Source organism: Trachemys scripta, chromosome 13 (assembly GCF_013100865.1).
Source record: "Trachemys scripta elegans isolate TJP31775 chromosome 13, CAS_Tse_1.0, whole genome shotgun sequence".
In the NCBI taxonomy this organism is placed as follows: domain Eukaryota; kingdom Metazoa; phylum Chordata; order Testudines; family Emydidae; genus Trachemys; species Trachemys scripta.
Window position 1 is genome coordinate 39,107,331 of NC_048310.1, and position 21,178 is coordinate 39,128,508.

At 53.5% G+C, this 21,178-nt stretch overlaps 1 protein-coding gene across 1 annotated transcript in view; it reads right to left on the reverse strand.

Annotated features, from left to right (window-relative positions):
- CARMIL2 (capping protein regulator and myosin 1 linker 2) overlaps window positions 1-15,202 on the reverse strand; it is a gene marked incomplete in the record, with an annotated part of 133,006 nt that extends 117,804 nt beyond the window's left edge. The window contains 7 exon segments of the mRNA XM_034788268.1: window positions 351-421; window positions 1,384-1,481; window positions 3,063-3,184; window positions 6,587-6,646; window positions 10,525-10,575; window positions 10,894-10,985; window positions 15,089-15,202. Coding sequence (XP_034644159.1) covers window positions 351-421; window positions 1,384-1,481; window positions 3,063-3,184; window positions 6,587-6,646; window positions 10,525-10,575; window positions 10,894-10,985; window positions 15,089-15,128 — 534 coding nt within the window.
- Between the last annotated feature and the right edge of the window lie 5,976 nt (window positions 15,203-21,178).

A 21,178-nucleotide genomic window follows, 5' to 3' on the forward strand; every position in this document is an offset into this window, starting at 1 on the left:
GAGATCCTCTCAAGTGCTGCTATACAGCATTTTCCTCTGCTTGGCTCCCTTGTCCAGCTGTATCGCTCCAGTGCCAACAGTGGGACGTAATGTCCAGTGCTGATTATTTAGTGACTGGTATTGCTGCTGAGATTTCCTTGACAACCATGCAAGCACACTCCATTACAAGCAAAGTAGGCAAAAGTTGCCTAAATTAAACAAAAATGGAACCCTCCCCCGCCAAAGGATGGCTTATAACCAACTGGAGAGACAGCAGGTACTGTTTCAGATAGGTACAAAACCCATCTGAGAACTCCCCTAATGTTATGTCCTTAAAATGACCTGTTGAAATTGCTTCCATACACGCTTACCCACTGGATCTCCTCTCTGAAGGTGAAGCCGTTGTAGTCACATAAAGCAGCATATGTCTCTGAAAACCCACCTACAAATGGAAGATGATATTGACAGAAACGTTAGCAGCAGCACATGGAGGAAATGTAGAAAGAGAAAAAGGGACATTTGGGGAAGGATAGAAACTAATACAGTTTGGGATCCAGAAAAGAGAGGGCTAGAATGGAAAGTCCAATTAAACCCTCGCTTCTCCCAGCGCAGTGCTGAATCATGGATTGGGTACCTCTCTGTTTGGTACTGACTGACTCATTAATTACTTATCTTGATTCCTTCTTTCATTGAGTCATCTAACCTCTTTTACTGGACCAAGACATTATTTGTAATACACAAACTTCTCAGGCTAAAAGAGCCTTTATTTAAATCAGAATGTTTTGATCACAGAATTCCATTTAAAACTTTTTCTTATTGAAATTATAGAAAAAATATTGCAATATATATAAAAAAAGATTGCAAAGCTAAGCCTGGAAAAGTTAGGAACTGCATGGACAACCTTAATGATGCCCCCTTGTGTGTAATCATGGTATAACCTTTAATTACACGGTCACATAGTATTTTTTCCTCAGGAACCCTGCTTCAGACATGCAACTGACTTCAATGGGACTACTCCTGGGAATACAATACATATGGAAGTGTTTGTAGGACTGGTGCCAATGTCATGTAAATATTTTTCCCAGCTTATGACACTGGCCAGAGTGACTCCAAGTGGTCAGACTCCTGCCAATGGTATGCACCGTGCCTAACGGGCAAATGGCTGCGGGCACCAGTGGTAGCTGCCACTTATTTTCTTCCTGATGAAAGTTAATTGCTAAACAGCAAAGGTGGGATTTTTCCAAAAGCGCTTCACATTGCCCTAGCTCTGCTTCCATTGAAGTCACCAGAGCTTTTGAAAACTCCACCCCAAGCTGCTAAGTCTCCCACCACTTGGTGTATGAGGGCTCTTCACAGTGTTTTCGCTTTTCTGTGATGTATGTTCACAAAGCAAAGTCTGATTACCACACGGTCCTTGGTTATTCTGCAGCATTTCCTTCAGGGAGTCTGTTATTCTTTGAATTCTCTCGAACAAACTGGGGGGATAGTTTTTGAGCAGTTTTCTATGAAAAATAACCCATGGTTAAGTAAAGAAATGGGGCGGTAGGAAGAAAACATCCTCAATCCTACATATTGGCTTATATTGACTGGAAACAGGCAAGCTCACTCTATTAGGAACACTTCATATGAATTTATTTTGTAACCATCCATACCCTTTATGTGTTCTTTCTTATAATCCCTAGCTCTTATCTAGCACTTTTCCATTAGGAGATCTCAAAGCAGTTTACAAGGGCGAGCCGTATCATTATCCCCATTTTACAGTTGGGGAAACTGAGGCACAGAGAGGTGAAGTGAGTTGCCCAAGGTCAACCAACAGGCCAGTGGTGGAGCCAGGAATAGAACCCAGTCCAGAGCTCCAGCCACTAGCCCAACTGCCTTTGTATTAAAGGGACATTGTAACACACATACATTTGGCCCCAAATTTAAATTCTGTACAATAACTCCTCACTTAAAGTCGTCCCAGTTAATGATGTTTCATTGCTGATCAATTAGGGAACATGCTCATTTAAAGTTCCGCAATGCTCCCTTAGAACGTTGTTTGGCAGCCGCCCGCGTTGTCCACTGCTTGCAGGAAGAGCAGCCCATTGCAGCTAGCTGGTGGGGGCTTGGAACCAGGGTGGACCGGCAGCCCCCCTAGCAGCTCCCCATATCAGCTCCCCTAAGTTCCCTGTGCGGCAGCTGCCCAGCAGGCTAGCAATTGCTGGGCAGTTCAGCTGCCATGTGCTGCTCCTGCCCTCTGCCATGTGCTGCTCCTGGAAGCCTCCTGCTTGCTGTGCGAGGGGAGAGGGAAGAGGGGTGCTAATGTCAGGGTGTCCCCATCCCCCCACTCCTGCCTCCCGTTCCTGTACCTCATCTCCACAGAGTAGGGGGGGAACAGGACAGGGCTCAGGACGGAGGGAGCTTGCTGGCAGCAGCTGCTGTCTCAACTTGCTAATTTACTTAAAAGGGCAGTGTACTTACAGTGCGGTCAGTGTACTTAAAGGGGCAATGCACATCTCTCTCTCTCTCACACACACACACACACACACACACACACACACTGTGTATGTCTCTGTCTTTCTCAGCCATGGTGTCTCCCCTCCCTCCATTCGTGCTGCCTTGTAGAGTGTGAGGCTACATGCACAACAATGTGTTAACCCTTGAGGGCTCAGCCAAGTGCTAGTTCATCATTTAGCAGTAAGGCATTCCCTGGGAAATATCCCACCCTCTGACTCCTCCACCCCAACCAAGCTTCACAATCATCATTGCTGTGTACAGTATTAAATTGTTTGTTTAAAACTTATACTGTGTATATGTGTATATACAAATATAGTCTTTTGTCTAGCGAAAAAAAAATCCCTGGAACCTAACCCTCCCTATTTACATTAATTTTTATGGGAAAATTGGATTCGCTTAACATCATTTCGTTTAAAGTAGCATTTTTCAGGAACATAACTACAACGTTAAGCGAGGAGTTACTGTACACGCAAAATGACAAGGATATAAGGTCAGGGAGCTCTAGGAGGTCTCAACAGAGCTCTGCCAGCGACAAGGCAGTCTGGCCCATTATAACCATTAAGCAAACGTTTCAGGAACAGCCTTACCCGGGGAAAGAGTCTGGAAAGACCTTCTTAAGCGACATGATGATATGGCTGACCACCTGCTCCAAGTCGTCCAGTGACACGAGCCGGAAGGCGTAAGAGGCTGTATCTGTATCTATGACAACCTGAGGAGATGAGACAAATGACATTTGAGGCAGCAAACAGAGAATACATTTAATAAAACCCCTCAGATGCTACCACAAAGGGCGCAAACGAGCGAAGCCGTGCGCTAAGATGGCGAGCTCTCACCACGCTAAATATCCTTAGCGTTATTGCTTATAATTCTCAGACAAAGACTAAGTTTCAATGGAGCTAAGCTTGAGAAAACTTATCAGCAATCTGGCATAGAATACACCTCTACCCCGATATAATGCTGTCCTCGGGAGCCAAAAAATCTTACCGCGTTATATTGAACTTGATTTGATCCACCAGAGTGTGCACACACACACCCCACTGGAGTGCTGCTTTACCACGTTATATCTGAATTTGTGTTATATCGGGTCGCGTTATATCGGGGTAGAGGTGTATGTTACAGGTACTGTACGTGCGCCAAAACCAAAGTATTATAAACCCAGGAAACCCAAAGTTAAGGCTAAACTTAAAAGAAATGCAAACCAGATAAGGGATGGAAATGTGCAATTGTGGCACCCAAACAACCTTAACTCTGCCTTGCCGTGACACCTTACAATAACTATTGGTTTGTGGTTCCAGATAAAATTGATTTTAAGACACATCTGATTTGATTTTCCCTCTCTTGGCATCACTACCTGCAGTCAGTGTTAGCCTGTTACCAAGAGCATTCGGGTTAAAGAAAAAGGTCAGGTACAGGGTGCCACATTTATGAAAGGATCCAGTTTTAGATTACATTTTAACTCCTGACCTAATTAATGGATTCACCAAATTCTGAGAAAATTAATTCCATTCTCAATGAGCCAGTGCTGTAATTTTGACGAGGATTTTTCATACATAACAAACTGGCTCAATCCTGGCTTTCAGTGGAGAACTCACCTCAGTCTCCATAATAAACTTTCAGAAATAAACTAGTAGCCGTATCATCAGGAAATAAACAACTAAATCATCCTTATGCTACAGCAGTCTGGCAAATTTCTCATGAAAACATACAAATCCAGGCATAAAAATCTTCTCATTCTGCCCCATCCCTTGCAACGATAATAAAGAAAGCAATTAATCAGGCTTTATTGGCCCATCAAAATAACTCACTGGCCCCGCAGGGCAGGAGGATTTTACAAAACTGCACTAAATCAAATAAATTCACCTCTTGCTGCTCTCTGCAGCTCCAGCCCCTCACCCACAGGAGCAAACCCCCAAGGCAGGGGAAGTGCCTGGAGAATCCCCTGGAAAATTTAACCCCAGGAAGCCAGGAGCAAATTGCCCAAGCCAGACTTCCTGTAGCGAATCTGTTTCAGATGATTATTAGCTACATGAAAAAGGAATACTTTGCTTTTAATCTGGAAAAGCACAATTCTCCTAGGCCAGCCTTGTCAAAGTGTAGCTGCTCTGAGGACACACATTTCTGACAGACGACTACAATATTTGTTCTTCACATGTCATCATGGCAAGCATGACGAGTATTTTACACCTGGCAAATTCTTACGATAGCTTTGTAAGACAAATCAATTGCTATTTCTCTGGGGGGTCACCAGGGGCAATAGGCCAATAGCAGAGGGTGCAGAGCCTTTGAACTCTGAGATTGCACCTGAATTTTGTCCAGTAAATTCTTCATTTTCTAAGCCCGACAGGACTATTAGATCAACTAGTTTGACCCCTTGTGTTACAGGCCACAAAATGTCACCCATTTACTCCTGACCGAGTCCAATAACTTGTGTTTGACTAACGTACCTCTTCTAGTTCTAATATACATTTCCAGTCCATCCAAGTCCGTCCTTCTTTTACTCTTGTTACTGTCCTTTGCAAATCCTCTCTAGCAATGTCTTTGTTAATAATAAGTGTGATTCTTGTAATAGACTTTCCATTTCCCACTCCACAAACAAGGTTCTAGTGAAACACATAACCTGATTGCTGAAGGGACTGCCTTCAAACAGCAGCAACTTCTAAACTATGGTTATCCACAGGCACAGCCAGGGCCATCCCTAGCCATTTGGGTGCCCTACGCAGCCCCCCCACAGGGGGCTGTGTGGGGCCCCAGCCCCCCCCAATCTGGGAGGCAGGAGCTGTGGGGGGCACTTTTGGGGGCCCCACAGCCCAAAGTGGCCCAGGGGATTAGCAGGGGGCCGGGAGCAGCCCGCTCCACTTCCCTCGCCCTGGCCCCAGCCGTGTCACTCGCTGTGAAGAGCGAGTGTAGTCGCACCGCCAGCCCTGCAAGAGCTTTCTCGCAGCGCTGCAAGTACTCCACCTCTCCGAGGGGAATAGCGTGCAGCGCTGCGAGTGAGCGTGCAGCACTGCAGGCGCTGATTACACTGGCGCTTTACAGCGCTGCACTCGCTACGCTCGGGGGGGGGGTGTTTTTTCACACCCCTGAGCGCAGCGAGTGCAGAGCTGTGAATTGCCAGTGTAGCCAAGGCCAGAGGTACAAATGGAGCTGCAGCTTTTCCAGTCCCACTGGAAAGTAGCGTCACTCGAGGCAAACAAAGCCAGCCCTCTCCCTCGCAGGTCTGTTTGGAGAGAGTCTAGATTTAGTTGGGCTGTACCCCGGCTCCTAGAGGCAACGGTACTGGGAAATCTAAGGACAGCATTTCAGTAAGGGGCTTCGTTTGCCAGCCAATAAATAGGAATGAACATTTAGCCTAGATCTTAGAGCTCAGTAAATGTCACCACAACAGAGTCACAGAGAGGCAGGAGACTACCCACGGCGTCACAGTTGGCAAGAGACCCCAAGCCCACCCCAGCACTGCTGTCTCTGTGTTCTGCATTTGTCCAGCACCTGGCACCATGGGGTCCTGCCTCCCCAGCACTGAAAGCAGGCTAGGCTTCCAAGGGCTGCTCGTGGGCAGGGACTGGCTCCTTTTGCAGCAGTGGGGAGAACGCTCTATCGGGATGGATGTTTGCACCTTCCCATCCCTGGCTCTGGGGCACTACTCAACTCACAGCGCTCTGGGACTGCAGGGGAGGGGCTGGCCTGTGCAGATTCAGCTCCCTCCCATGGGGAGGGCACCCAGCCAGCTCCAGAGCTCCCCCTCTGCAGCAGCACCTCCCACCTGCCCAGGCTTGGGGCTTCCCCAGGAGGTCCCTGCTAGGCCAGGGTCTCTGGGAATGTCCCCATAAGGATGGATGGGGGCGGTTCCAACAGGATTGGCTGCAGGAGAGTATCCTGGGGCTGTCCCGGTGGGGGTGGGTGTCCCAATAGGGTGGATGGGGGAGGGCTGTCCTGACAGAGGGGTGGATGGGCTGTCTCAAGGGGGGTGGATGGGCTGTCCTGACAGAGGGGTGGATGGGCTGTCTCAAGGGGGGTGGATGGGCTGTCCGGGGGGGGGGGGGGGGGGGCTGTCGGGGGGGGGGGGGATGGGCTGTCACTGGGGTCCTGAGGGGTGGCTCCTGGCTGCACTCACCAGGCTGGGCTCCTGGATCCTGATCTCTCTCACCTCCAGGAAGCTGAAGCTGCTCCACACCTGAGGAGAAAAGGGTCAGATCATGGCCAGCCCCCTGCCCAGCCCCCCACAGGCCGCCGGGGGCCAAGTGTGGCACAGCACCCCTGCTGCCCGACCTGCCGGAGCCCAGCCCAGGCCTGCCCCGGCCAGCAGCGGGACATGAGCTACCCAGGCTGAGCCGTCCTCCCGCCCAGCCCTAAATCCATCCCAGCACCAGCCCGCTTCCCCGATTGGACCCCCCCCGACTCCCAACCCCAGCCTGACCCCCCTCCCAGCCCAAGCCTCCCAGTCACCTCAAACTGAACATGTAAGTCCCAGCCTGCGCTCCCCTCCCCCAGACAGTCTCTCATGCAGAGGCACTCACCAATCCAGCTGCAGCTGATGGGCATGGTGGGTGCACCACACCCCTGGGTGTTAGTGTCCATGCCCCACCTTCCTCTGGGACACCCCAACAATGCGGAGCCCCTTCTGCTCCCCCAGCCAGCCAGCGCACCCCCCTCCCCGGCCTTTGTGCCCCATCACAGCGAGAGGCCCAGAGACGATGGAAAGGAGCCCCCAGAGCACACACCAGCCAGGAGCAGCTCTCCGCCCTCACACACACTTAGATAGCGGAGACAGAGCGAACGGCGTTTCCTGTCACTGGCCAGGGAGCTGCCCAGGGTGGTTCACACCGCTCAGAGCTATCGCACAGGCTGCCGCGATTTGCTTTCCATTGTGCTCCCTGCTACGCTTCCTCTGCGGGGCAAGGCGATGGAGATTTCAGTGGGAGTGTGGGAAATTGGAAAGTTTAAAAAAGAAACTCGAGACAAACCCTTCTTCAGCCCCTCCCCGCACACAACGCTCCCCAGGCCTCTCTGTGTGCGTTGTGCTCCAGGCACCTGGCCCCAGCTCCTGTCCATGTGGACACAGGGGGTCGTGTTTGCACGCCCCCTGCACATAGGAGTTTACCCTGAGTGCTCACAGATGCACCACCTGGCCAGGGCCCCTTGTTTAAACCCAGCTGCCGCTCCGCAGGCACTTCCTCCTTGGGCTATTTCACTTCACAGACAGCTAACTTTGCCGTTGCTCACTGCCTGACTGTTAGCATTTGTCAGGCTGACAAGGAGAGTGACCATCTCCATGTGAGGCCTAGAGCAGCTTCCCCTGCTGCCCCGCTCCTCCCTTTTAGCTGGAAGGATGCTGGGGGCTCCATGGAGCTTTCACTGGGAAACACTTATTGTGCTAGTGCGGCTGAAAGGGCGAGGCCGGGGTCTAAATCCTTGGACTTTCCTACTGGGAACCTGCCCTCGGGACTGACGCAGCAGAGCTCAGGAATGGCAGGCAAGTCCTGGAGCAGTCAGCTCTACGCCATGTCCTGGGCTCTGCAAGGGGCTGGAGTTTATGGGAGGGACGGGGGGGTGCTGGTTCTGGGAAGGGGCGAGGGATGAAGGGTGTTCCCGGGGGGCCAGGAGCAGACTTGAGTGTGGGTTTGGCCCAGCTGAGCAATGAGGGTGAAATTTTTCCAGCCCACAATGCATTGCAAGATCAGCGATGTCACCCGTGCTCCTAGGCAAGGCTCAGCCCTTGGGGGCTTTTCTGAGAAGCCTGCCTGGCTACACAGGTAACGGGCTTGTGCAAAGCTCCCAGTGACTTCAACAAGCCCAGGCCAAAGCCCTTTGACACAATAACTCTTGCTACCAGCTTCCCGTGACCACTCATAACGTCTCTAGTGGGGTCCCACGGGGCTGGTCTGGGGGCTGGCACTAGTCAGTATTTTCATCAATGACTTGGATAGCAGAGTGGAGAATCAGCTTTTCACATGAGCAGATGACACCAAGCTGGGAGGGGTTACACACACTCTGGAGGACAGGATTCGAATTCAAAATGACCTTGACAAGATGGAGAATTGGCGTGAAATCAGTAAGATGAAATGCAAGACAGACAAGGGCAAATCAAAAGGCACAACTACAGACTGGGGAGGACTGGCTGGGGGCCGTACTGCAGAAGGATCTGGGGGTTCTAGTGGCTCACAAATGGAATATGAGCCAGCAGTGTGCTGCAGCTGCGAAAGCCGTGCTGGGCTGTATTAACAGCAGTGTTGTATGGGACACGGGAGGTAACTGTCCCGCGCTACGCAGCGCTGGTGAGGTCCAGCTGGAGTCCTGTGTCCAGTTCTGGGCACCGCACCTTAGAACGATGTGGACAAATTGGAGAGGCCAGAAGAGAGCAACAAAAATGACCCCCCAAAAATAGAAAACCTGACCTGTGAGGAAAGATTAAATAAACAGGGCATGTTTAGTTCTGGGAAGAGACAACTGAGGCCCGGGGATCTGAGAACAGTCATCAGCTATGTTCAGGGCCTGGTGATCAACTGTTCTCTGTGGCCACTGACAAGATGCAGTAGGCTTAATCTGCAGCAAGGGAAATGTAGATCAGATATTAGGAAAAACTGTGCAAGTCTAAGTCTTAGTTCTGGAACAGGCTTCCAAGGAAGGTTGTGGAATCTCCGTCACTAGATGGTTTTGAGAACAAGCTGGACAAACCCCTATCGGGGCTGGGCTGGTCTAGGTTTCACTTCCAGCCCCACATTTCTGAGACTCTGTAATGGGGCTGATAATGCCCGTGCCTTTGAAGGGTGACAGCAAATTCACATTGGCACCTGTTCGCTCTCATCCACTGCTAGAGGGTGAGAGGCTCTGGCACTCTAGCCACAAGGAGACAGAGCAACGAGGGGGAGCGGCGATCCCCAACACAGGCCCAGGATTGGAACCCAAGGCTGGCAGCATGGACAGGAGCTAAATAAGAACACTCGCTAGCTGGGCTAGGAACCGGGGACTATCTCCCTAGGGATCATACATCCGTAGGATGGGAAAGGCCTCCAGCGCCCTGCCATCACAGGCGACATACCCTGTTTGGCTTATAACGGGCTTTTCTATCTAGCAGAGACAGGTCTCATAGGAGCCACGGGATGGAAGCCAGACAAATTCAGACTGGAAGGAAGGTGTAAATACATAACAGGAAGGGTAATTAACCATGGCGACAACTCTTCAAGGGCCATGGCGGACCAAGATGGGATGTTTCTCTGAAAGCTCTGCTCTGGGGATTATGGTGGGCAGGTCTCTGGCCTGGGCTGTCCAGCAGGTCAGACCAGATGATCACAGTGGTCCCTTCTGGCCTTGGACTCTGCTCAGCCCAGAGAAGGGATGTGTGCCACCCTGAGCAAGGGCTACAAGGGCCAGGGAAGAGCCTGCGATGGAGGAGAGAAAACGCCAGAGGGGAAAGGCGCGAAGAGGAGAGTCCAAAGAGTCAAGCCCAAGGCCCAGAGGGCAGGTGGACAACACAAAGAGGGGAGTGGGTGGGGAGAGGAAACAGCAAGTTTGTGTAATATACCTGCGGTGCTACTGACCCTCCCACCCTCCCCAGCACCAGTGGCGAGAGCCCTGCCTGACGCGCCGGAGCGGGGCTCCACCTGGCCATTCAGCCGGGCGTTGGGAGGGGCGAGGGACTCAGCCCAGGGACCTGGGTCCGAGACTGAAAGGGTTCTGCAGGGAACAGCCCAGCTTAGACCAAGGCTTATGTTGTGTTACTCCTAACAAAGCTCAGCCCCGGGGGGAGGGAGTTTGGACTAGACACTGACTGCATGTTCCAGGTGCCGTCTCACCACACTCGGCCTGTGGCATTGAATGCTGGCTGGGCGGTAGCATGGAAAATTAGTACCTGGGCAGTTTCCTAGCTTTGGAAGAGGTTACCTGTCTTCCCCCTCCCCCCACGGCCCCACCCTCCCCCACACTAGAGATCTCCTTCCATCCATTTTGCTTTTAAAGGTCGTATGCCAGGTACATGAAAAGCTTAATGCCCCTGGGAAAAGTGCAGCTCACGTCAGCCCCCAAACTTGGGTCCCGCGCGGAGAAGGCACTTACCCTGCCCGGGAGCAGCACCTGCAGCACATACGCCCTCCAGGGGGTTAAAACCTGCACAGGGGGGGAATCAGAGTCACGGCTGTGATTATCAAGAGGGTAAGTGCTGTGCATTTATACACCCTACGAACACTGGAGCAGGAGTTCAGGGTGCATAAGTGTTTCCATTCTAACCCCCTGCTTGGACATTTTTACCTTAGAGGGTAAAATTTATGAGTGGTACATGACATCAGAACAAATCTGTGGGCACGTAATTAACCTGCAGAGCTGCCGCCCATCTGCACGTCCAGCACATGTCAGAGACCGAAGCCTGGAAATTCTAGGCTCAGACCCAGAACAATGGGATGAAATTCCTGAGTTACCAGAACGTACCAAGATGTCATCTTCATACTTGGATTTGACCTGCAGCTGGACAGGCTTCACCAGGATGATTTCCTTTGACCCCAGCAAGGCGGTGATGCTGTCTGAAAAGACAACACCCAATCAAACAAGCTGGCAGAGAGGGGGAGGCTGATCAGTGGCCCATGTGAAAGAAATTGGGGTCTCCCCAAAGCACCCTGTGAGATGCCGTCCACATCGCAGCCAGCACCAGCTAACCCCTGCTTTTCATTCTCGGCAGTCTGGCCAGCAGCTAAATTCCCCATGCCCCTCTACAGGTGGCTCATGAAGGGGGAAACAAGAGGATAACACCTGGGGTGCTGGTAAGAGAGACTGGGGTGAGATTTTCAAAGTAGTCTAGGGGACTTAGACACACTGATTTTAATGGATCTCAATCCCCTAAACCATTGTATCAATCTCAACCCTTTCTTCATGCCCTGCTGCCAGTCACATGGCATGGAAATACATTAATTCCCTTGTCACATAGCAGCGGCTGGTATCCATTGTAGCAGTGACTATGGTTACATCTTACCCTCCAAAGCCAAAAATAACCACCACAAATGTGTGCAGCCTGCTGATGACACACCAGTGGAGATGTCCAGAATAGAGTCTGGGGAGATGGTCTGACCCAAGACACACGAGAAGATCATTCTGCCTCTTCTTGGACATCTATTAATAGCCTTCCAGCACTGACCCTCGAGGATTTCTGAGCACATGCCCACTTCTTGTTTTCAAACGTGTGGAGATCTCAGGACTTGTCTACACAGGACATCAGCGTATGGCAAGCCCTGGTGAAGATCTACAGAGCAATAGCTTGTCATGGAGTAACGTCCCACATGGCCATTGCTGTGTGTCCACATGCACTACAGAACAGTTAGTGCATTGTAACAGTGTCCACACCGGCTGTTACTGCTCCGCAAATTGGGGCTCTGTAGTCACTCCCTGGCTTGCCAGGAGCTAACGCCCTGGGTAGACAGCCCCTCAGGCTCACTCTTAATCTCAGACTCTTGCCATAAATGTGCCTCTGTGAGGATTTTTCTTTCACTCCCAAAAGCTTTTCCCTTGCTGGTCACCCTAGTGCCATTTTAGATAGTGTCATTGTAACACGGCAGGGATGCATTTACTTAGATATGTTGCCTGAGGATCCCTGACTCTCCTGGGGTCTTTGAGGCCTCCTTGTCTGGGGGCTATTTGTGAAATTGCTTCCAACTTTCTTGTATCCAGTCAAACTCCTTCACCCCTGTATGTCCTTTGTAAGGAATCTTGCTCAGACCAAACTGGAGTTTGCTCCCGTCCAATGTGAAGCCCTTTTCTTTGTCACTGCAGATCACTACACAGTCTCTCATTGTGATGCCTGATCATTTTTGCCCCAAATTGCTAAATCCTCAACAATTACGTCCATTCCATCCAGATACACAAAGATCGGGGACAAGATGCTTTGGCAACTTCAGGTGCTGAGACAATCCCAAAGGGAGGTCACTACATCTGCCGGAAGAGACATTGGAGGTGCAGAGTTTTGAGCTGTCTGTCTGGTCAGACCTTGGCTTACATCACAAACAAAATGTTCTTGCATAGACACATCTTCCTGAACCGATTGGCTGCACTCACATGAAACTCGATGGATCACCATGACCCTGCTATTACCACAGTGTCTGAATTAGCTTCTCCCCAGATGTGGAGATCCGGGGAGAAGAGATCTCACCTCTCTGAGACCCTGGGCTTCTCTGGACCCTCCTTTCAGCCTTCCCCGCTCTCTCTTAACTGTCCTCAGCTGACGAGCTGAATCACCTTGCTAATTGTTTGATCATCCAGTCCTGGACTGGCCCAAACAGGGATGCTTGCAAAGTGGGAGGGATAGCTCAATGGTTTGAGCATTGGCCTGCTAAACCCAAGATTGTGAGTTCAATCCTTGAGGGGGCCATTTTGGGAATGGGGTAAAAATCTGTCTGGCGCTTGGTCCTGCTTTGAGCAGGGGTTGGACTAGATACCTCCTGAGTCCCTTCCAACCCTGAGATTCTATGATTCTATGCACAGATTGCTGACTCAGCCTGAGCTTGTCACACACCACAAATAAGACAGCTGGTTGACAGGCCACAGTTACACGATGTAGCTGGTTTATAGGTCTGTAATTTAACTGTCAACAAACAATGTGCAGTCCTCTTCTCCCGCTCCCACCAGAAGGCAGTGTAGCTCGCCAAGGCCTGTCACATGGAGTGGTGGAGAGGGATTTCATCCTGGCTGATTTCTCTTCGCCAGGAAAACTTGGAAGGGCAGCAGCTATGACAGCCACCATCTTGGCCAACACCAGAGATTGAACCAGGAGCTTCCACCCATATCCACAGGCTGAGCTAGAGAGCCAGGCTCCCCACCTGGGTGCTGGACAGACACATCCTCCATAGACCCAGCCCAGAGGGGGAGCCACTGCACCCCTGCCTCGTGGGTTACACAGCCAGCTCCTCCAGTGGCAGGAGCGGACATCAGACCTGGCTCTGTTCACGAAGTGTTTTGTTCTGGTCTGGCTGGCTGGTTTTAGGTACGTGGCTTGGTGGCTGTGGGGGATGTGGAGTTCAAGCTCCTTGCTTCTGGGGGAGAACATGTCTCTGCTGGTCTAAGCTATGGCTCCTCCAGCTACTGCAGTGGCATGAATGTCTGCGACCTTGGCCTTTGACTGTGCAACTCCGAAACCCCAGGTGTGTGTGTGTGTGGGGGGGGGGGTGCTTTGTAGCTTCTGTTATCCGATCACACTGTACAGAGCCCTCCTGCCACGGGCTCTGTGTGTGCCCTCCTTTCCCCCTCCCCCATACCACGCTGCCCTATTCTCCCCCTATATTCCCTCCACCACATGCCCTCTATGCCCCCCCATGCCCGGGGCTGGGTGTGTCCCCATTCCACCTTTCCCCCATGCCAGGGGCTGTGTCCCCCAAGGCCTGTCCCCCATTCTCCCCCCTGCATACAAAGGGCTCTGTGTGTCTCCCCAATCCCCCTTCCCCACAGCTCAGGGTTCTGTCACCCTCCTCACCATTCAGAATTCTTTTCTGTCTGCCAGGGAGATTAGAGTGTCAGTCTTCTTAAGGTGAACAGGAGCTGGGAGTCTGTAACTTACCAGGAAGGTGCTAATGGCTGCCATCAACTAGCCCTTTGATCTGCACCCAATTACCCAGGGGGCAGCAGCAGCAGGGTCTGCTACCCAGATGCCAGGGGCTCCATGTGCCCCCTTGTGAACAGTTCCCTGTTCCCACCAGGGGGGCACCCCTCACCCCCCAGTCCATAAGCCTCATCTCAGACAAGCCACCGGTGGCCCTGACACTGTTCCCCTGGCTCTCTGCCCTCTCCAGAGCTCACAGGCAGCTCCCGTTGCTGCTCCCTGGCCTTCAGCCCTGGCTTTCCAGCTTCGGATGGTCAGCCGGCAAACTCCTCTTGCTGATTTTCCTCCCTTCCACCTGAACCTGTTACAGCTTCCGCCAGGGACCACCTCTCTCTGTGATCTTCCCTGATCCTTCACAGCCCCAGGTGCTGCCCCATTCCCTCAGCCGGCCAAACTGGGAGCAGCTGCATGGCACAGGGGCACTGGGCCTGGCTCATCTAAAGGCGCCAGCCACCTGTGATGCCCAATTTTCTCCTTCCATTCTTCTGATTTTGGTGAGGACCAGTTGGGCTCTGCCCACAGACGCCGAGAAGATTCCCTGAAACTTTGGCCTGGATCAGATGAGATGTCCAAAAGTTATCGCATTACAGACAGACCCTCCAGTGGTCAGCCAAATGCTGGTAAGGCCAAGTTCTCCAAAGCAGCCACTTTGGGGGTGGATTGCGAGGACTCTGCTGGGACTCAGAGCCCGGTTTGCAGAGGGGCTGAACACCCGTAAATCACGTTAGCAACAATAGGATCGTCAACTCCTTTGAAGAGCATGGCCCAAGCTGGGCACCCTACATTAATGGACATTTTGGTTCCAGCGACTTTCCCAAGCTCACTCAGTACGTCGGCATCAGAGCCAGGAGAGAACCCAGGAGTCCTGAGTCCCAGCCCATTGCTCTCCGCTCTACAACATCTGGAGAAATGAAGAAACAAAGACCCAGCTCCCATCCTGTGCAGTTGGCACTCATGACAAAGCACGCAGGGAGCAAGCCAGGTCTCACCACCTTCCACATGGCCTCAGTGGCTCTGGGAAGCTCTGAAAAGGGTGCTGCTTACCTTGCAGGTGGCATGGGATCCCTCCTGGGGAAAGAGCCATCTCTGGAGCTCCTGGCAGACTGGCCAAGGTAGCAGCACGGGCTACCAGAGCAGCATCTTTCAGCCCAGCCTGCAGTCAGAACGAAACTGGCCCTGCTCAGAGGAAGCGATGAGGTTACTTACCAACCGGTAGTGCCGCTGCTTTGCACCCCCTCCTCCCTCAAGCTGCCGCTTCCTGCCCCTCAGCCGAGATTCAGCCAGAGAGCAAGTGGAGCGAAATGAAACCGCCCAAGCTAGCAGCCCACGCGGGCCCAGAGATGGCGACAGGCGTTCTCCTGAAACAACAGTGCCCTGCCGAGGAGACAAACACCAGGGCCAGCAGCCCACAAACTGCTCTGGCTTGGCAGGGACGAGGAGCTCAATGCAAGTGCAGAAACAGTTATTTCTCCTTCCCCCTTCCCCCTGCTGTCTGAGCCCTGAGCTCCCCCACACTACAGCTCCATCCTGACCCGCAGCCCCCCTGCTATTCCGCTCCGGGGCTCCCCACACAGCTAACGCTGCCGCTGCCCCTGAATCCCGGCTCCCCTCGCACACACAGCTCTGACAGTGACCCTCCAGCCCCACCCACAGCCCCCTGCTAGTCCAGCCCTTGGGGCTTTTTGAGCAGTTTTTTCCAGATATCAAGGGAGGTGCAGGCTGAGCCCCTATTGATGCCCCCCCCCCACAGCCCAAGCTGAGATCTCCAGTGGGGTGCGGTGGGGAGGGGGTTTCCTGAACTCCTGCTTTGCTGCTCACACCTCAGGACACAAAAAGCGGCTCCCCCTTGACTTGCCCTCAGCTCAGCCCGCCAAGGGCACCTGCATCTCCAGGGCAGCTGGGACAGGCTGCGTGGGGAGCCCCCTTCCCAAGCCGGGGAGCAGCATCTGTTCATCACAGGCTCAGCGTCAAGCCTCTTCCCCTAGGGTGCGCTGCTATCTGCTCCCCACTCCTCCATGCGCCTCCCTCTCCAGCCTCTCAGCTGGTTACTGGTGGATTCCTGCCAGTCCAGGAGTGGGACAGCACAAGAACGAGAGGGGGACAGTGGCTATTTTGCCTTCGCCCACCTGCTGGAGGCCTGGGGAGCATGAGCCGGCTCACTTGCTCACTCGCCCCTCAGCTTTGCACTAGGAGAAAGCCAAGGCTGGCTGTTTCAAAGAGGGCCCTGGGTTTTTGGGTGCCAATGGGAGGGGTTTTGGGCCCGCCCCCCAGGCATGCTGAGCACCCACAGCCCCTATTGATTTCAACTGCTGCAGGTGCCATTAATGCACCGCTGACCACCGGGCCACATCATGCGTGCGAACGTGACACCCACAGTCACTGGCCATGTTTTGCAAACCTCAGCCCAAGCGACGGGCTGACAGCTCCAAGCCAGCAGAGCAGTAACCAGCTGGGAAGGGTGGGGCGCTGGCGTTCAGGGTGCACGTCCGGGTCACTGACACAGGGGAAGGGGCCTCACTTGACACACAGATGTGGGAGGCAAAGAAAAGGGCAGATGAGGGCAGGGTCTGGAATTGTTCACTGCCCTCCATGGGTCACAATCTCACCCGAGCAAGTGGCAGGAATCTTCCCAGCCTGCCCCATGTTGAAAGGAGAAGGGAAGCAGGATCTTGGCTGCTCAGCGCCCTGAGCACGGGGCCGGCTGGAGAAGGGCCATCCGTGTCAGGCTGCAGAGTCAGGGTCTTCCCCAGAGGGCTGGTGGGGCTGTGAGGCAAGGTGGCCTTTTCTCACCCTTTTCACATGTGAAAGCAGCAGATTCACCTTTGCAGGAAGTCATCTCCCCACAGGGGCTGCTGCCTCCGGAGACTCAAACCACAGCTCGTGGATGATCAGCCAAGCACAACCCTCCCCAGCTGGGCCAGGGCCAGTGAAGGACACACTCTGTCTCACGAGTCCCTCCAGGGTGAGGCTCGGCTGCAGCGACGTGCAGGGTGTGCAGCGCCCTTTGCTGGGCAGGGGTGTCTCTGCTGCCCTCCTTCCAAGAGCCTTGCAGCTCAGCTGCGTTGTCTGCACCCCCGGGATGGCAAGTGGGAGCAGCAGGTCCCAAGGCATGGAGCCCACTGCAGCAGGGGTCCGGTTGGGCCCCAGCCTTGCCGTCCCCAGGCACATTCTGAGACTCAGCTCAGCGCAACAGCTTTGGTGATGCTGTGAAAACGGGCTAGGGCCAAGGCAGGGATGGTGAACTGGAACCTTCTTCAAAGAGATTTGAATGTGTTTCTGAAATTGGGTAATGCCATCAACCTAGCATGGGTCAGAATGGGGAGGAGCTCCATACAAACCCCACCCTCAACCACAAGCCGTGCCCACAATCCCAGACTAGCTGCACATTGCTACGTGCCTGATCAGCAGTGAAGAGGGCATTGTTAGGTTTCAGAGTTAACGTTCCCATCAGGCTGACTGGTGCAGTTCTCCCTGTAAACAAGTATATTCACTGTGAGGTGCCCCCTTGTGGTCAGGTATGGCATAGCGGCTCTCACTTCTCTAGTGCGCCCCCCGCCCCCGGCTGACGATCACTCTGGTACTGTGGTCATGGAGTTCTAGGCCCGAAGGGAGCGCCAGACATCCTGCCTGACCCCCTGTATAGCAGAGGCCCCAGCACCTGCACACTAACCCCAACAACCGGACTGAGACCATGCGTTACAGCCCTCAGGAGAGGACGGCCCTGTGCCAGGCAGAGAATGGGGAGTGAGGTTCACCAGTGCCCGGAAAACAACAAAGGGAGCTACACCCCGAGAATCCTGTCAAGTGACCCCCACCCGCTGCCGAGCTGGACGACAAACCCCCATGTCCCTGCCAACCTGACCTGGGGGAATTCCGGCCTGTGAGCAGGAACCAGCCAGCCAAACCCCCAAGGGAGAGAGCTCCGGGTGCCACCGCAGAGCCCCGCCCCTGCCCAGCACCCTAGCCCCAGCCCTGGCCAGACCATGATTGAAACCCCGCAGAAGACACTGGGGGTGGGGGGTGGGGACCCCTTGCGGACGCTGAAGCCCTGCAGCATGAGCTATAGGAACGTAAGACAAACCGGGAGAGACCCAGGGCTGCCCAGCCCCTGCCTCCTGCCATTACAAGCAACCCCTCGGCCAGATCGACCTCTTACGTCCACCCCTTCTGGGTCCCCAAACGTCCCTCACACAAACCAAATCCTCCCGCCCTCTCAGGGGCTATTCCTCAGCCTGCCACCCCCTGCTGGGCTCTAGAACCCCTGTGAGGGGCTTGTGCACCCCTTTCCTTGGGGCCACGGGGGAACCTCTTCTCCCCCACTAAGCCCGGGCTGCTCCACTGGGCCGCAGTGCTCTGCCCAGCCAGTCTCTCAGTTCCCTCGGGTCTCGCAGTCAGGGGCTGGAGCTCTCCCTGCTCCCAGCGGCCACACTCCCTGGCTCTCCCTCCAGCGTCCCTCGGCAGGCCTGACTCGTCGCTGCACTGCAGTCTCCTTCCCCTCTCAGATGGCTCCTGCAGCCCCAGGTTCTCCAGCCCGCAGGGCCTGTCTCCCCTGCAGGCCCCCGTCTGCAGGCTCAGCCAGGTGGAGTGGGGGCCCACCAGGGAGAGGAATTGTTCTTTTAAATGCAAGCTGAGATTCCAGACAGTACTGAGGCCTCAAACGGAGCCATGCCATATCCCCGAGGGCCAGCTCAGCCTGGCACCCAACCCCTACGGCCAGCAGTTCCCAGCAATCCCAATCCCAATGGGCCGGGAGCAGGCCCTGAGCCCTCTGCCCCCACCCCCACCCAAAGGGCATCTCTGCCCATGTCCCACTGCTGCTAAGGCCCTGCACAGCCCCTGGGGGAAGCCACTTGGGCGCCTCCCCACACAGCCTCTGGGACATCGTTATTCCCCGGGGGCGGGGGGTATCCCAGCCCCTGCCCAAGGAGCTGAGCATGCAGCTCTTCCCACTTGGAGAGACCCATGTGGTCTCCTCCCACCCTGAGGGCCCCGCTCACCAGCTCCACGGCCCCCTGCCCTGTGTCCTCGTCCCTTGCTGCCTGAAGAGACCAGGCTCCCCTGGAGCTGGCACCAAGCCTCGGGCTGCAGCAGCTTATTGCAGGCTTTCCTGTCCTCTCTGCGGGCCGAAGGCCAGGTGACACCCTGTGGGCTGGCAAACCTTCTCTGCTGACCCTCATGGCAGGAAGGGATGGACACATCTTAACCCCGATCTCAGCCAGCCACCTTCACCAAGCAGGAGGAGGAGTGTTGGCTACCTCTGGTGCAAGGTGACTGGGGCCTGCGTGCTTGGCGCCAGGCCTTGCCCTCGGGAACCAGCCCTCCGTGACTTCCAGACTGGTCACTGCAGTGGGCTCCAGCCCTGGCACACTGCTGCGAACCTGCCGCCCTGCCTGCTGGCTGGCAGTGGGTAGGTTATTATAATGGCAAACACAGACATGTCCTAGCTGCTTCTGCAGACAACGTTGGCTGCCTTCAACGTGCAAGGCCCTGGGCGTTTTGGATCCCGGCTACCTCTGCCCATGTGCCAGCACGGCAGCTCCGCTCAGCTGGGCCCTCCAGCTGCCAGTCCTAGGAGGAACAGCTACGCTGGCACTGTCTTTGTGGTGGGGAGCTCTGGGCTCTGGAATTTGTTTCCCTCACTGATCCCACTTCTACCCAAGAAACTAGCCAGACAAACCGCTGGAGCAAACCAAGCTTAGCAAACAGACTCCCAGATGCCAGCCCAAGCAGAGCATCTACCCCTAAAAGGGCACAATGCTGCAGACTCCAGCCAGGCTTCCCATGCCCTGTTTGCAGGGTGCAAGGCACCCAGAGGCCCCAGTGCTCGGTGGCAGGATGAGACTCTCAGCAAGATCCAGGGCTTTTACAGCCTGATGGAAGCACTCTGACCCTCTAGTCTGAGCTTCTGCCTCACACAGGCCAGAGCCCCTGCCCCTGCCCATTTCTTCTGGCTGAGCCAGGACAGATCCTTCACACAAGGCGCCTGTCTGGGTTTAGAGCTGTGAGCAACAGACAATCCACCACATCCCTGGGCGTTGTCCCAATGGTTAATTACCGTCATTGATACCAACAGGCTCCTTATTTCTAGCCTGAATCTGTCCAGTTGCTAACATAAGCACAGAGCTGGTCGGGGATTTTTCACAGAAATTATCTGCCAATGGAAAATGCAGTTTCTGCAAAATCAAATTTTTCTGTGTGAAAATTTAGATTTTGACAAAACAATTCCATTTTCCATCAGGAAAAATCAAGATGAATATTTTATTTCAGGTCAGTTCAATTGTTAAACTGTATTTCCCTACTGTGGCATATTACCTCATAGGAGTTGTAGTTCAGGACCCCAGTCTTTCTTATGGGCTGAGCTCCCTGGAGGACTACATCTCCCATGAAGCAATGAGGCTGCTCCCCCACCATGCTGAATGGTGCATCACCTGTGGGCACATCATGGGAGATGTAGTTTGGCTCCTTGGCCAGACTACAACTCCCATAAGGCAAAGTGCCTTTTAGGGAAATACAGGTTACTGTCACACTGACTGGAACAGCAGGTCAGTTCAATGTGCTGAAGTGAAACATTTTGATCTTGGGAATGTCTAAATTAAACATTTCCAAACTGATTTTTTCCAGACTATTTCATTTGTTTTTGTTCTTTGTTTTTTGTTGGTGGTGGGTTTTTTTTGGGGGGGGAGGGGAGGAGGGGAGAGGGAGAACACCTGCTCTTTCAAGTTTCAGAGTAGCAGCCGTGATAGTCTGTATCCGCAAAAAGAAGAACAGGAGTACTTGTGGCACCTTAGAGACTAACACATTTATTAGAGCATAAGCTTTCGTGGACTACAGCCCACTTCTTCGGATGCATATAGAATGGAACATATATTGAGGAGATATATATACACACATACCGAGAGCATAAACAGGTGGGAGTTGTCTTACCAACTCTGAGAGGCCAATTAATTAAGAGAAAAAAAACTTTTGAAGTGATAATCAAGCTAGCCCAGTACAGACAGTTTGATAAGAAGTGTGAGAATACTTACAAGGGGAGATAGATTCAATGTTTGTAATGGCTCAGCCATTCCCAGTCCTTATTCAAACCGGAGTTGATTGTGTCTAGTTTGCATATCAATTCTAGCTCTGCAGTCTCTC